This window comes from Amblyomma americanum, chromosome 2 (assembly GCF_052857255.1).
Source record: "Amblyomma americanum isolate KBUSLIRL-KWMA chromosome 2, ASM5285725v1, whole genome shotgun sequence".
In the NCBI taxonomy this organism is placed as follows: domain Eukaryota; kingdom Metazoa; phylum Arthropoda; class Arachnida; order Ixodida; family Ixodidae; genus Amblyomma; species Amblyomma americanum.
Window position 1 is genome coordinate 183,079,072 of NC_135498.1, and position 13,865 is coordinate 183,092,936.

Here is a 13,865-nt window from a genome sequence, read left to right on the forward strand (position 1 = left end):
TTCAAGAAACCAGCACTGCTTCTGCGGCTAAGCACAAGTACATAAATGTAATTCTAGCTGATTATCTACAATCTAAGTTTTTGCATTCACAAGAATGCCATTGCGATATAAGATTTTTGCAGTTTGAGACCAAGGCGTGTATTACATTCTCTCAAACCTGTTTTTGATTATCTCAGACGTGTTTTCTTTCAATATGCTACAGCTGCCACATGCTTTGGAATAACATATTTCTCCTGTTTGCTTTATATTTTCAGAGACACCTCTAAAGCATGCAGCGTCGGAAGCCCAAGTACCAAATTATAGATGGGGTACCAAGGTGTTTAAGCATAAACCCAGAAATCCTGCGGGAAAACCTCAAGTTCCAGGCGAGAAAAGGAGACGTTGTGCAGTCCAACTTTCCAAAAAGTGGAACTCACTGGGTGCAGTATATTACGCAGCTCATCCTGAGAGAGGGAGAACCAGTAACGACGCATGAAGAACTTTCAAGGGAATGGCGGTTTTTAGAGTACATGGATATTAAAGACTGGAAATCGACTCTGCCTTTGAGAACCTTTACAACACACCTTCCATTGACAAAAGACATGTTGACCAAAGAAGGCAAGTACGTCTACGTCGCCCGCAATCCCTGGGATGTGTGCGTTTCCTTCTACAAGATGGCGAGCAATCTTAGTAATTTCGACTTCCAGGACGGGACTTTCGAAGAGTTTGTGGACGTGTTTGTGAACGGAAACTTTGGTTACGGGGATTACTTCGAACACGTGGCCTCTGGGTACGCACTGCGAGAAGAGCCTAATGTCTTCTTCATTACGTACGAGGAACTAAAGAAGGACACTCTCGAGGGGATATTGAGGTTGGCACGGTTCTTGGGGGAGAGATACGGCAATGCATTACAAGAGAACGACAAGCTGCTCGAACAACTGCTGGATCGATCTAAACCGGAGTACATGCGAAGCGTGGTTGTCCTCAACCTTTCTGAAAATGCTAGTCCTCACTGGGAAGACTTGGTTTCGCGGACGAAGCCTACCTGCAAAGAAGGTTACGAAGGAGACAAGAACCGATACGCGTTTGTAAGAACCGCAACGGTTGGTGGCTGGAAAGAATACTTCACGCCGGAACTTCTACGACGAATGGAATCCAGGATCTGTGAGGCAGAAAAATCATCTTCTTTCATGAACCTGTGGACAGATATCAGAGCCGAGACCCTGCAAGCAGCTTCCAAAGGGTGCTAAATACTGCGGATATAGTGCAAGCAGGAGGAACGTTTTAAAGAGACACTTTTCCTGCATGTATTCCTTTACTTAGTCATGCTGAACGTTGGCTTATGCTCCTGAGGGAAGTCTGCTCCTGCATTTAATGAATAAGAGGGAGCTAGCCAATACTAAAAGCGCAGGGCATCCAGGTAACGGTTTTATTAGGTGCTTGGAAGCGCTCATGCGACGATGCGCCGGCAGAGTTCCAAGAACCTAGTACATTTAGAAGTGGTATCGAAGAGACTAATCATTTTCATGTAATCAATCATTTCTCGAGCTTTACCAGTGGGATTCCAAGGTATTTTTTTATAATCTGATACGCTGTAAAAAAATTGTCCCCGTTATGGCTTTTTACAATATCATGAAGAATTAAACTGTGTTTCTTGAATTTGAGCGAACATATTACTTCTGTGTTGCGTCTACCCATGTATCTTAAGTAGTTTTTTCGAGAACTTTAATTGAATCTGTATAATCAGTTGCCCGTCTCCGCCTCCTGTAATTACATCGGTGGTGAAAATACGAGTTTTTAGTGGTCAACCTCCCGAAACGACAGAGATTATAAGGAACGCCATAGTGGAGGACTAAGGAAACTTTTGACCACCTGGGATTCTTTAAAGTGCAATGATATCCCACGGTACACAGGCCTCTAACATTTCGCCTTCATCGAAATGAGACCACCGCGGCAGGGATCGATCCCTAATCTTTCAGGTCAGAACATGAGTACCATAAAAACTGAGCCACCGCAGCAGCTGTCCAGAAAATATAGCTGCCATCGAGGCTATGAAAAATTCAACTTTCGCCTCGAACGAGTCGAAGAATCATTAACTCTCGATTACTCATAGGTTCAACTAGTGGATAAGCCTACCCGGGAGAACAACACGCTCGACCTCGTTTCGCGACAGTCCCAAACAGTTTTAGCGCTATTTACTATTATGAAGGATTTAGCGACCATTTGCTACTTCATTTCATGATTTCCATGTCCCCATGCACACGTGCACTAACGCACAAACGTTTTTTTAACTATAACCGTGCTGACTTCAGCGCAATAATCCTCGGCTTGCAACGTTTTTGCGACTCATACCTTCCGGAGTGTGCTCAGTGTTCCATCGATGACAACTGGCTCTTGTTTAAACACCGCTTGCAGGAATTATTGCACCTTCATATTCCTCTACATTCATTTCGCGTGACCTCGTCTAAAAAAGGGTTTAACCGAATGTTGCATGCACTGGAAAAACAAGAAATAGCGACATTTCAAAGCTGCTAAACGACTTAGCACACCAGCTTTATGGCAGAAACACAAAACCGCCGATAAAGAATTTTGTAGTGCCATCCGCAAAGCCAAGTTTAAATACCATTTTCATGACGTTTCAATCGCTCATGACGCACAACCCCAAAAAATTCTGGAAAAAAATATCGCCTACTGATACTGCGCCTCTGATTTCCTTTTTTGATGACTCTGGTGCGGCAATCAGTAAAGAAATTTGCCCGCATATTTTAAACGACTATTTTGCTTCAGTGTTCACGCAGGAAGAAAACTTCACTATTCCACCATTATGTGATATAGATTACCAATACATGAGCCCCATAGAAATTAGTGTCACCGGCATTGAAAATCTTATTAAGAACCTCTAGATATCGACTTCCGGCGTTGTCGATGATGTCAGTTCGGAAATACTCAAAAACTCTGTTAAGCGTTCAAGCATTATTCTCTGCCTTATCTTTCGTCAGTCTCTAACCACTGGAGATATTCCAGAAGACTGGAAAATTGAAAAAATCATCCCTATATTCACATCAGGTGATAAAACAAATCCCTTTAATTATCGCCACTGAGCCATGGCGGCGGGTTCCCGTTAGGAACGTTTTTTCTTGTATTGAATATACTACTGATTTGTACTGAGGACAATTTGTAAAATAACCTTGCGCACTTAACGTAGTGCGTATAACCTGACACGCGAAGCTCACTGAATTATTACGCAGCCATGAGCTGAAGCAAGAAATAGTTGAATTCCTCGACCCAAATCCGCGGAATAAACATGTTTAAAAGCTGAAATTTCGCGTGCTGCGGGATATATGTGGACTACGTATGAATTGATATTTTTCATCGATTATCAGAAATTAAAAAAAAAGCCTGGCCCCTCTGCACCTGCGACATTTTACTGCGCTAAATAAGATATTAAAGTCACCTCCAATATGAACTGAGCATTTATATGCGAGCGAATATGCGAGCAGAAAATCAATGAATAACGCCAGGGACGGCACAGCACTCACGAGCAGGGATGAAAAAAAATTTCACGTCCATGAAAAATGCGCACGGATGTACGCTGCTCCTTAGAAACAAGTCAGGTGAATTTCAGCGTGGAAAAAAGCACTGCGGTGGAGGACACTAGCTAGGCCAAATCTTGAAGAAAGGCTTGAAGCCTCGGTAGGACCGCCGCGGCAAGCGGGGAATACGAATCGACTGCTAAATAAGACAAGCCGCTCGTGCTATGGATTTTGAGCAAGGAAACGTTAAGAGACAGAAGCAGGCAGAGTGGGTGAGGGAACTAACGCCGGTTAGTGACCTCCTAGTTGAGATCAAGAAAAAGAAATGCGCTTGGGCAGGGCACGTAATGCGAATGCAAGGTAACCGCTGGTCCTTAAGGGTAACGGAGTTTATTCCAAGAGAAGGCAAGCGTACCAAGGGGCGGCAGAATGTTAGGGGGGCGGATGAGGTTAAGAAGTTTTGCGGGCTTACGGTGAGCGCAGCTGGCAAAGGTCAGGGTTAATTGGAGAGATATTGGAGAGGCCTTTGCCAAGCAGTGGGCGTAGTCAGGCTGATGATGATGATGATGACGATGAGTGTTTGACAGCACATGCCAGTATATGAAAGGGAGCCAGAAACATAAGGAAAACCTGTGGTGCAGCAAGGAACACGCCAAGCCTTCCGCGTACCGTTTCCTCTTTGAGACAAGCCGAAGGATGAGCTGCTATAACTGCATCTGCTCTCACGTACACCTTTGAGCCAGTTAGTGGGACCACCCAACGAAACTTCTCTTCCTACGCAATTCTTCCCGCTTCAATATTCAAGCTGAATATGCATCGGGGCTAACGCGTCCATAGTTTGAGATATAATGATGAGTGGCAGCGACATCGCATTTTCTCGACAAGTGATATGCATTCTCAACTAAAGCACAGGACTTTTTCTTAAATGCGAAGCATAAACCACGAACCTTAGCACATCTTTTATGTCCTGCGAAGCCTTGATGTACTTCAATGTTATCCATGTGTGCCTGCAGGAAAAAAACCAGGCTTAGCTTGGTTAAGCCAAGAATGCGTTGCATATCTCGATGGAGTTCCGTGCTGCTCCGTTGACTCGATAGGCTATTGACTCGATCGCCATTGAAACTGCCCGTGTAGCACCGCTCGATCGCCTTTGAGTCGATAGACTATCGGCTCGAGGGCCCTCGAAATGCCCGTGTGACAGGGGTATAAGACTCTCCCGGCTTCTTCTTCTTCTTCAGTGATTGTTGGGAAGGATGAAAAGGAGGGAGACATGGGCTTGTCTATTGGAGGACTAGCCTCCACGCCCACTGCCGGCGTGTCGTAGAAAGAGGAGGGGAGGGGAAAAAAGATTGAAAGGAAAGGGTAGGCGCGCAGCCGCAATGATAATGTCGAATGACATACGCAGTCCCCTGTGGCCTATAGGCGGCCAGAGAGGCCGGAGGCCTCCAGGAAGTTGAGGAGGTGCCGGAGGGCTTTGGCAGGATTATGACAGCCGGGGAAGAGAAGGTGGTCCGCTGATGTGCAGGGGAGGCCCAGGGAGCGGTAGCCAGCCTCCATGATAGTCCTTGCGGAGACAAGGGCAGGGCATTCACACAGGAGCTGTTGGGCAGTCTCTTCCGGGTAAGTGCAGAAGGAGCAACCCGGGGAGTCAGAGAGGCCGATGCGGAAAAGGCGGGAGCTGGTGTTGGCGCAGCCTACCCTGAGTCTCAGTAGGAGGCTGCGCTCTTTGCAGTCCACGCCTCGAGTTGGGAGTGGATGGGGGGGATGGCCGTTTGCCACCCTGGGATCAGGGTGATCTAGGAGGAGGAGGCGGTCCACTGTGTTCCTTGCCAGATCTAAGGGGCACAGGTTCCTGGAGAGCGGAGTACCCGGAGAGTGGGCAGATTTGGCAAGGGAGTCCGCTTCTTCATTGCCCTGGACACCGATATGGGCCGGGACCCAGGTGAGACGGATGCGGGTTCCCCTGGAGCACAGTGCGTCGAGCCGCCAAGCAAGCCTGCGGGCGATGGGAGGACCCTTGAATGGCCTCAGGAGGAGCTGGAGGGCTGCCCTGGAGTCGGTGTAGATGGCTGCCTCCTTGATCCCAGGGCGTTGGTTTAGGATGTCAGCGGCCAAGTGTATGGCGGCAAGTTCTGCGGTTGTGGACGATGCCGCAAAAGGTAGCCTGGCCTGTCTGCTCAAGTGGAGCGATGGGGCTGTGCAGGCTGCAGCCGCAGATGAGCATGGTCCTGGGAGGACGGAGCCATCCGTGAAAATAGTGACGGTGCCAGGGGGTTCAGCATGAAGAACCGCAGCGACTTCCTGACGTAAGCCCACAGCGGGAGTGTCCCGCCTCGACCGAGAGCCAGGTAGAGAGAGGTTGACCTCGTAGAGGTGTCCAAGGTCCGGGCGAGGAGGGAGGGGGAAGCACTCAGGCTGTCCCCCCACGAGATCTTCGAAGAACTGGGCCATCTGACCCATTTTGGAGTTGGGCCTCGTGAGAAGGCGGTCCACAAGGGGACGGCCATCGGGCGCGTTGTGAAGGCGCTCGATGTGGCGGAGAGAGGTGCGCCTGGATAGCAGCTCCAGAGGCCATGAACCTGCTTCTGCCAGGGTGGCGGCCACGGGAGAGGAGCGGGGAAGTCCAAGGCATAGTCGTATCGCCGCCCGCTGTTTCCGCTCGATGGCCAGGTATTGGCTCACAGTGAGCCGGATGAGCGGTAGTGCGTAGGTGAACTGCGGGACGGCCATGCCTTGGTATAGCTGGAGTCCCAGCCTGGGGGTGATGCCATTGCCCTTGGCTAGGAGGCTACGTATAGCCCCCTGGATCCTGGAGGACTGGGCCAGGAAGTGGCTTACTGCCGGGTTCCAGGTGAGCCGAATGTCGATGAGCAGGCCCAGGTATTTCACTTGGCGGCTCCAGGCTAGGTCACGGCCACCAACGTGGAGGAAGGTCCGGCCAGGGCGGGCGCCAACCCTTGTGTTGAGAAGCATCGCCTGTGTTTTGGAGGGGGATATGCTGAGGCCTGCACGTTCCAAGAAGACGGCGACAGCATCGATGGCCCGCTGCACGTTTCTGATGGTTTGGACCCTGGATCTGCGGGGTCCACGGCACCAGATGGCGATATCATCCGCGTAGATGGCCACGTGGATGGGTAGACGGAGATCCTTGAGCAGGAAGTTGGGCAGGAGGGCCAAGACGGCGGGCGAAGGAGCGCAGCTCTTTTATACATATGCCGTGACGTCAATCATAGCACAGCGCCCCTAGCGGGAGGAGCGGGAGTCAGGTGGTGGCTGCGGCCGCGCGCGACCGCGCCAGTTGGGGCTCAGCTTTTCCTCCGTGACATCACGCGCCGGCGCAGCGCCCCTAGTGGGAGGAGCGGTAGTCAGGTGGAGGCTGCGGCCACGCGCGACCGCGCGAGTTGGGGCTCAGCTTTTCATCCGTGACGTCACGCGCCGGCACAGCGCCCCTAGCGGGAGGAGCGGGAGTCAGGTGGTAGCTGCGGCCGCGCGCGACCGCGCGAGTTGGGGCCCAGCTTTTCCTCCGGCTGTCGTGACATCACGTCACGTGGTTTGGTGGCTGCCCGGCCGCGCCCAAGGGCTGAACTGAGTGACTGCAATATGCAACGCATAAAAGCCGAAAAAAAAAGAAGTACATCAAAAAGGGAAACGTAGCGTCTGTTTCAAAAGTTTACAATCAACCGCGCCATTGAAATGAACGGCGGCGGTGGATTGTAACCTGTTGTAACAGACGGTGCTTTTTAAATAGTTTATAAAGGTGGTTTTCAAGATGCCTTCTTTAGAAGACACAAAACAAGCCTACGCTTGATGCCTTCAGGGACCGGCTACAATGCTCGTATTTTCATTGGACCACCTGCTTTACTGAACATACACATCCTCACATACTTCAGGAACGCTGTGGTGTGCACCAATTATGATTGTAGTTTTCATCCTAGGTGCAGAAGCCGAAGGTTTTCAAATTTCTCAGCATCTAGATGAAAAGTGGCACACGTGAAGGAAGTAGCCAGTTTGCTTCGCTTTTCGAAAATCGATCCTCGCAATGATTGTCAGCCATTCTAAGCCTATTAGGAATCCTTCTTTACCTCTTCATTTGCGGGCTGTTCAGACACAAGCAGTCTGCCTTCGCAATATGCTCTATTGCTGATGCACTTGAGAGAACGATCAGCATTCCTGTTTCGGACGTGCTCTGTACTTATATCGAACCTTTTTCTTCACTAGACTCCCAAATAAACAGGATGCCTCACATTAGATGAAGGACTTGTAGTACAAGCTTGGAATAGTCCCTGAGGCAGATACGACACTAATGCTAATGCCGCTTATAGGGTTTTAACTGGGGAGATAAATAAGCTTTCCCCCAATTAATCGGCAGCTTATAGTGTTCAAAACAGCCGAATCCAACCCTGTGATCGCGTACGCTACCGAGCGCACGCAGACCATGGCGGGCCTTGCTCTGAGGGAACAAATGAACGACACATTGGTTGACACAAACAGGCATTTATTGCTACAGCAACAGTAACGCCGGCTAGCAACAAGGTACGCTAATTAATCAAGGTCGTCCGACTTACCAGCAAAGTTACGAGCGAATCTTCACCCTCGCTAGAGCAAGGGATAGTCCGAGGCCGGAGGGGACGAGATCCGGAAGCCGGTCTCCCCGCGCTTCCTCACCCCGCCGATGAAGACCGAATCCACGAGCACCACGTTCGCTCGCGCCGACGACCCTAGCCGAAGAGGGTGCGCTCTCCCGCGCGCACAGCAACAACGCCCTGAACGGAGGGATGCATGGACAAGGCTGACTCTTTGAATCGGGCGGTGGTTCAAGCCACCTAGCCATGACTCGTGAAGTTTTACTCGTCTTGATTTTCGCCACGTAGTCAGATAAACTCCGCTTGGTTACTTCTACCCGCTTAAAATCTAATTCCTCTTCACTGTCATTAAACCCCAATGCTTTCGATAAATCAGCCCCACTGCTTTCCACTGTAGAGTGAAGTCCTTTACAGAAAAGTATCAAGTGTTCAGCCCTTTCCTCCTCCTCTCCGCACGCAACGCACAACGTGTCTATCTCGTGGTACCTTACTCTATATATCTTAGTCCGCAAAACTCCCGTCATAGCCTCAAATAACGAAGAGCGTCCCCTACAATTTTCATAGATATTTTCTTTGGTAATTTTCTGTTTAAACGTCCTGTACATTCCCAGTGCCGATGTCGTAAGTATCCCCGTTTCCCACAGAGCTCTCTGTTGCTTTAACCTTTTTATTAACCGATAATTGATGATTTGCTCCCCTGCTGCTGTCCAGCTATTTGCTTGTCAATTTTCCAGTTCGCTCTCTCCATTTCGTGGCAACATTCCTGATGTAAAGGTACCTGAAAACTTTCCTATCCCACTGCTTTTGTTTCATTTTTCTCAATGGTTCCTCAAATGCTATCTTACTGCTAGCTTTTCAGCTCTTGAACGACGCCCATTCAATATCACCCTCTACGATCTGATTTGGTGTATTGCCATCTGCTCCCAGAGCTAGCCTCTCTACGCCGCGTTGTTTGATTTCTAGCCTTGTTTGAACATCTGGCCTCAAGCTCACTACCGCATTTATTTATTTACAAATACTGCTGTCTCAACGGGACTAAGCAGGTAGGCATGTGGTGAAGCATTTTCTCTCGATTAATCATCAATTATAAATGAGCTCTTGCGTTTAACATGAGAAAGAGAAAAAAACTTAGGAAGAGAACGAAAATGAACAAACATGCATTTCAGTTATGTAGAATGATTTTTACGTAATCTCACAGAAATGAACTTGCATACGCTATCCCTCAGAATAATCATAACCTGATAAAATTTCAGAAAAAACGTCACAGAATGTCACGACGCAAAATACAGCAGCGGCGCCTGGTCAAAATTATCAGTGGAAAAAATTTCAGAGGGGTTACCATTCCACTGACTATCTGAACGAGGAAAAAAAGAATATACAAGTTAGTGCGGGCATGGAAAGGCAGCAAATTGTGAGCGTCACGGTGCCTTCACACGCGTGGCAGGTAACGTTGAATGTATGGCCATCCATTAAATTATAGCCACTTGTTATACATCGTGAAAAGAAATTTAAGTCGTGCTATAGTTCTTCGCAATTCTAAGTTAGGGATATGGTAGTCAGCCATGAGCTGTGACGGGGAATCAGTGGGCCTGAACTGGTCGAAAATGAACCTCACTGCTCGCCTCTGAACCATTTCAAGTTTATGTTCATGCTTTAGATGAAAGGGATCCCATACTATGGCTGCATACTCCAATTTCGGCAATACGTAAGTTCTGTAGGCTAGTATTTTCAAATCAGGAGGGGCTGTTTTCAGCTTACGACGCAGAAAGCCGAGTTTTCGGGAAGCGGATGCGCAAATGTTATCAATGTGTTTGAACCACGAAAGAGTGTTTCTAAACATTACGCCTAGGTATTTGTATTCTGTGACTTCCTTTATTTCAGTATTATTGATGCAATATGAAAATGAAATTGCCTGTTTTTGTTCGTGACGCGAAGTAAAACAGTTTTTTCAGAGTTTAGGGTCATAGACCAAGTCATGCACCATTCATTAAGTGTGGCTAAACTACTGTGTAACTGAAGTTGATCGTCACAGCCTGCAACCTGTTTAAAGAGCAGACAATAATCCGCGAACAACCTCGTGTTAACATGAGGATGAACGCCACTAGTTATATCATTAACATAGATAAAGAAAAAACTGGTCCCAGACACTCCGGACGAAACCGGTAACACTTTGTAGGAATGGCCATTGACATCCAAGAACTCAGTGCGGTTTGAAAGGTACGCTCTTATCCAGTTTATGATGAATGCAGGAAGACCAAAATTAGTAAGTTTTTCAAGAGGTTTGCCGTGAGGTACGGGATCAAACGCTTTGCTAAAATCAAGGAAGATAAGATCAATCTGCCGAGAAGAATCAAGTGTTAGAGCGATTTCGTTAACAGTTGTTAAAAGTTGGGCACATGTCGACAAACCCCTCCGTAATCCATGCTTAAATGGAGAGAGTAAGTTGTTAGCTTCAAGAAATTTTTTTATGTAGTGAGCGATGATGTCTTCTAGTGTTTTACAGCTTGTAGATGTCAGTGAAATTGGTTGGTAGTTTTCCACAAGCTGGCGGTCACTTTTTTTGTGGACTGCTATGAGACGGGCCACGCACCAATCGTCAGGTAAAGTTGCCGTGCTAACAAATAACGAAAAGATAGCTGTTAAAATGTGTGCAATAGGCTCGGCGTAACGATGAAGGAAGGAATTCGGTATGCCATCTGGGCCTTCAGAAGATTTTTGTTTAACTTTTAGCAATAATGAAAACACGCCCTCAAAATATATGAAGTCTGACACTTGGTAGCAAGAAGACGAAGCCTCTGTGACACTATCTACCTGGTTGAATACAGAATGAAAGTATTCATTAATTATGCTGGAAATTTCCTGTGGATCAGCAATCACATTATCGTGCTGCCTTATTTCTTGCAAGTGTGTGCTCTGATTTCCAAGGTACCGCCAAAATTTATCAGGGCTAGATTTTATGTAGTTCGGCAAGGTACTGGAAAAATATTTCTGGCGGCCTAGCACTAATGCATCAGAAAGCTGGGTTTGCAGTTGACGAATATCTATGGGGTTTCTGTTCTGCTTTTCTTGCGCGTTTTAGCCTACAATATAAATGCATAATTTTTCTGTCAACCCATGGGTTTGTTCGCTGTGCTTTATTGCATTTTGTCAGAACAAAGGCATCTATGCACTATTTACAGCAAGTTACAAACACCTGCCATAGTGAAGTAATGTCAGTTTTTTGGTAAGTTGTCAACCAGCTTCCATAGTTCATCACGGACGGATTGATCATTGGCATGACTGAAGTCTTTAACAGTTTTACAACCTTTAATGTATTTTTTCTTGCTGTTATCAAGGCTGCAACTGAACAGCACAAGTTTGTGGTCCGATATTCCCTCCTCCACGCAAACCTCGAACTCTCTAATATTCTTGCTAACCAATACAAGATCCAATATTGAGCCAGTGTCACCATTATCGCGCGTGTTTTAAAGTATGACTTGTTTTAAGTCGCTTGCAAGCATTATGTCGAAAACCGGGCTATCAACAAGCTGGATTTCAGGTCTATGTAGCCAGTCCACTGCAGGTAGGTTAAAATCACCCGCCATAGTAATTTGCCGGATTTGCAGCGCAAGCATTTAGTCACGTAGTGAGATCAAGAACACAGGAGGTGATGGCGGTGGCCTATAAACTGCACATACCACAAATACGTGTCCCCAACAGTTCATCTTAACAAATAGACTTTCATGGTTATCAATCTGAGGAAGCATTTCGGAGGTAATCGTGCTTTTTAAAATGATAGCAATACCACTGCCCCTTGATCCACGATCCCGGTGAAATATCTTATGCGATGGTGATACGATACCATTATTTCGTCGCTAACACCATCATGCAGCCATGTTTCTGTGACAATTGTACTATGTGGGTCATACTTGAGGAGAAGGAATTCAAGCTGTTCAGCCTTATTTACTATACTTCGAGCATTGAAATTTAAAACTCTCTGATTTTTAGAAACGACGCAGGCGTTGCGTCATTCGTTATGAGAAGTGGGGTGTTCGCGGCTGATGGCAATTCGTTGATTTCGATTATCATCCCACGCATAGAAGCAGCCATCAATTTTCAGTTTATCATTGATAAGCAAAGCACTTTTCCCGTTGCCGACATCTGGTTTAACAGTTTCGTATAGTAGTTTACGTTTTCTCAGAGTTTCTTTGCTGTAGACATTATGAATAGATATACCGCTACCTTTTAGCTTACGTACGTTGCGAAAAACAGCCTCTTTTTTCTAAATAATCCTGAAAATATCCAATAACAGTCCTTTTTCCTGGCTTTCTTCTAAGACGGTGAATACATGAGACAGGCCTGCAGGACTATTGCAGTTTTTCTAAAAATATGTCACTGATGACAGCTTTACGCAACGCCTCATCATCTTCCTGATCTTGCTCTTTGACACCGAAGACAATTAAGTTTGAACGGCGAGTGCGGTCTTGGAGATCTGTCAGTTCTTCATACTGTTTGCTAACCTCCTGATTTAAGGCTTTAACTTTGTCTTCTAACGTTTGGATTTTGGAGGTTTTCACGCCAATTTCTAGCAGGAACTTGTCAAATAAATTCATTCGAGTGTTAACAGAGGTAATAGCTTGTTCATTTGATGTAAGACGCTCTCGAATACCAGCTAGCTCAGTTAATATGCTTGCCTGCCCCATTTGAGGGTTAGCAAACATCTCTTCAACTTTGGGGCCAGGGCTTTCTTCGATGTCACCACAAACAAGCAATTTACACATACAGAAACAATCATAAGCAATTGACATGCATGCCAATGAGCACGGCAGAACCAACAATGCAACATCATTACTGCGGATAGTAGAGACAAGCAAACTGACCTGGGGAAGCACCACAAATTGTTTGATGAGCGACATGATCCCTCTGGTTTCGCCGTGCCCACTGGCGAAGAACTGTTGTGGACGGTCTTTTATAGGGCATCTCGATGCGGTAGCTGATTTCACGTGCGCATCGTAGCGCACTTTATGGTCGGCAGGTGGCAGAAGGCGAGGGAAAGGGGGCGGTAGTCTTCCACGTCATGCACGAGGAGCACTGTCGATGAGCTTGCTTTGTACGATGAAGTGACGCTTGCAAGCAGCAAAACCTGGCGAAGCAGCACAAATTGTTTGGTGAGCGACATGATCCCTCGGGTTTCGCCACGCCCACTGGCGAAGAACTGTTGTGGACGGTCTTTTATAGGGCATCTCGATGCGGTAGCTGATTTCACGTGCGCATCGTAGCGCACTTTATGGTCGGCAGGTGGCAGAAGGCGAGGGAAAGGGGGCGGTAGTCTTCCACGTCATGCACGAGGAGCACTGTCGATGAGCTTGCTTTGTACGATGAAGTGACGCTTGCAAGCAGCAAAACCTGGCGAAGCAGCACAAATTGTTTGGTGAGCGACATGATCCCTCGGGTTTCGCCACGCCCACTGGCGAAGAACTGTTGTGGACGGTCTTTTATAGGGCATCTCGATGCGGTAGCTGATTTCACGTGCGCATCGTAGCGCACTTTATGGTCGGCAGGTGGCAGAAGGCGAGATAAAGGGGGCGGTAGTCTTCCACGTCAAGCGCGAAGAGCACTGTCGATGAGCTTGCTTTGTACGATGAAGTGACGCTTGCAAGCAGCAAAACCTGGCGAAGCAGCACAAATTGTTTGGTGAGCGATTGATCCCTCGGGTTTCGCCGTGCCCACTGCCGAAAGTCAGATTAGGAACAATCACCCCTTTCCATATTCCTGTTACCACTTCATGATT

At 47.4% G+C, this 13,865-nt stretch overlaps 2 protein-coding genes across 4 annotated transcripts in view; one reads left to right on the top strand and one right to left on the bottom strand.

Moving 5' to 3' along the window:
* The window catches only part of LOC144122057 (3-beta-hydroxysteroid sulfotransferase-like), a 21,736-nt gene extending 19,419 nt beyond the window's left edge, over positions 1-2,317 (top strand). For all 3 annotated transcript variants that reach the window (XM_077655572.1, XM_077655570.1, XM_077655571.1), the window contains exon 2: positions 255-2,317. In XM_077655572.1, coding sequence (XP_077511698.1) covers positions 270-1,229 — 960 coding nt within the window. In that variant the 5' untranslated portion in view covers positions 255-269 and the 3' untranslated portion in view covers positions 1,230-2,317. The remainder of the gene's footprint in view (positions 1-254) is intronic.
* On the bottom strand, positions 1,295-12,990 carry LOC144120292 (uncharacterized). Its single transcript, XM_077652684.1, has 3 exons — positions 12,955-12,990; positions 5,381-6,713; positions 1,295-1,344 (listed from the first exon to the last, which is right to left on the bottom strand). Exons 1-3 carry the CDS (start codon positions 12,988-12,990, stop codon positions 1,295-1,297), a joined length of 1,419 nt encoding a protein of 472 aa, XP_077508810.1.
* Between the last annotated feature and the right edge of the window lie 875 nt (positions 12,991-13,865).

Excerpts from the sequence above, each read along its gene's own strand:
- LOC144120292 (XM_077652684.1), bottom strand. The coding sequence starts at position 12,990 with ATGTCGCTCATCAAACAATTTGTGGTGCTTCCCCAG. Across the intron at positions 6,714-12,954 it reads AATTTGTGGTGCTTCCCCAG|AGCTGCGCTCCTTCGCCCGC; the intron begins GTCAGTTTGCTT and ends TATGTATAAAAG. Across the intron at positions 1,345-5,380 it reads CAAATCTGCCCACTCTCCGG|GAGCAGACTTCCCTCAGGAG; the intron begins GTACTCCGCTCT and ends CATTAAATGCAG.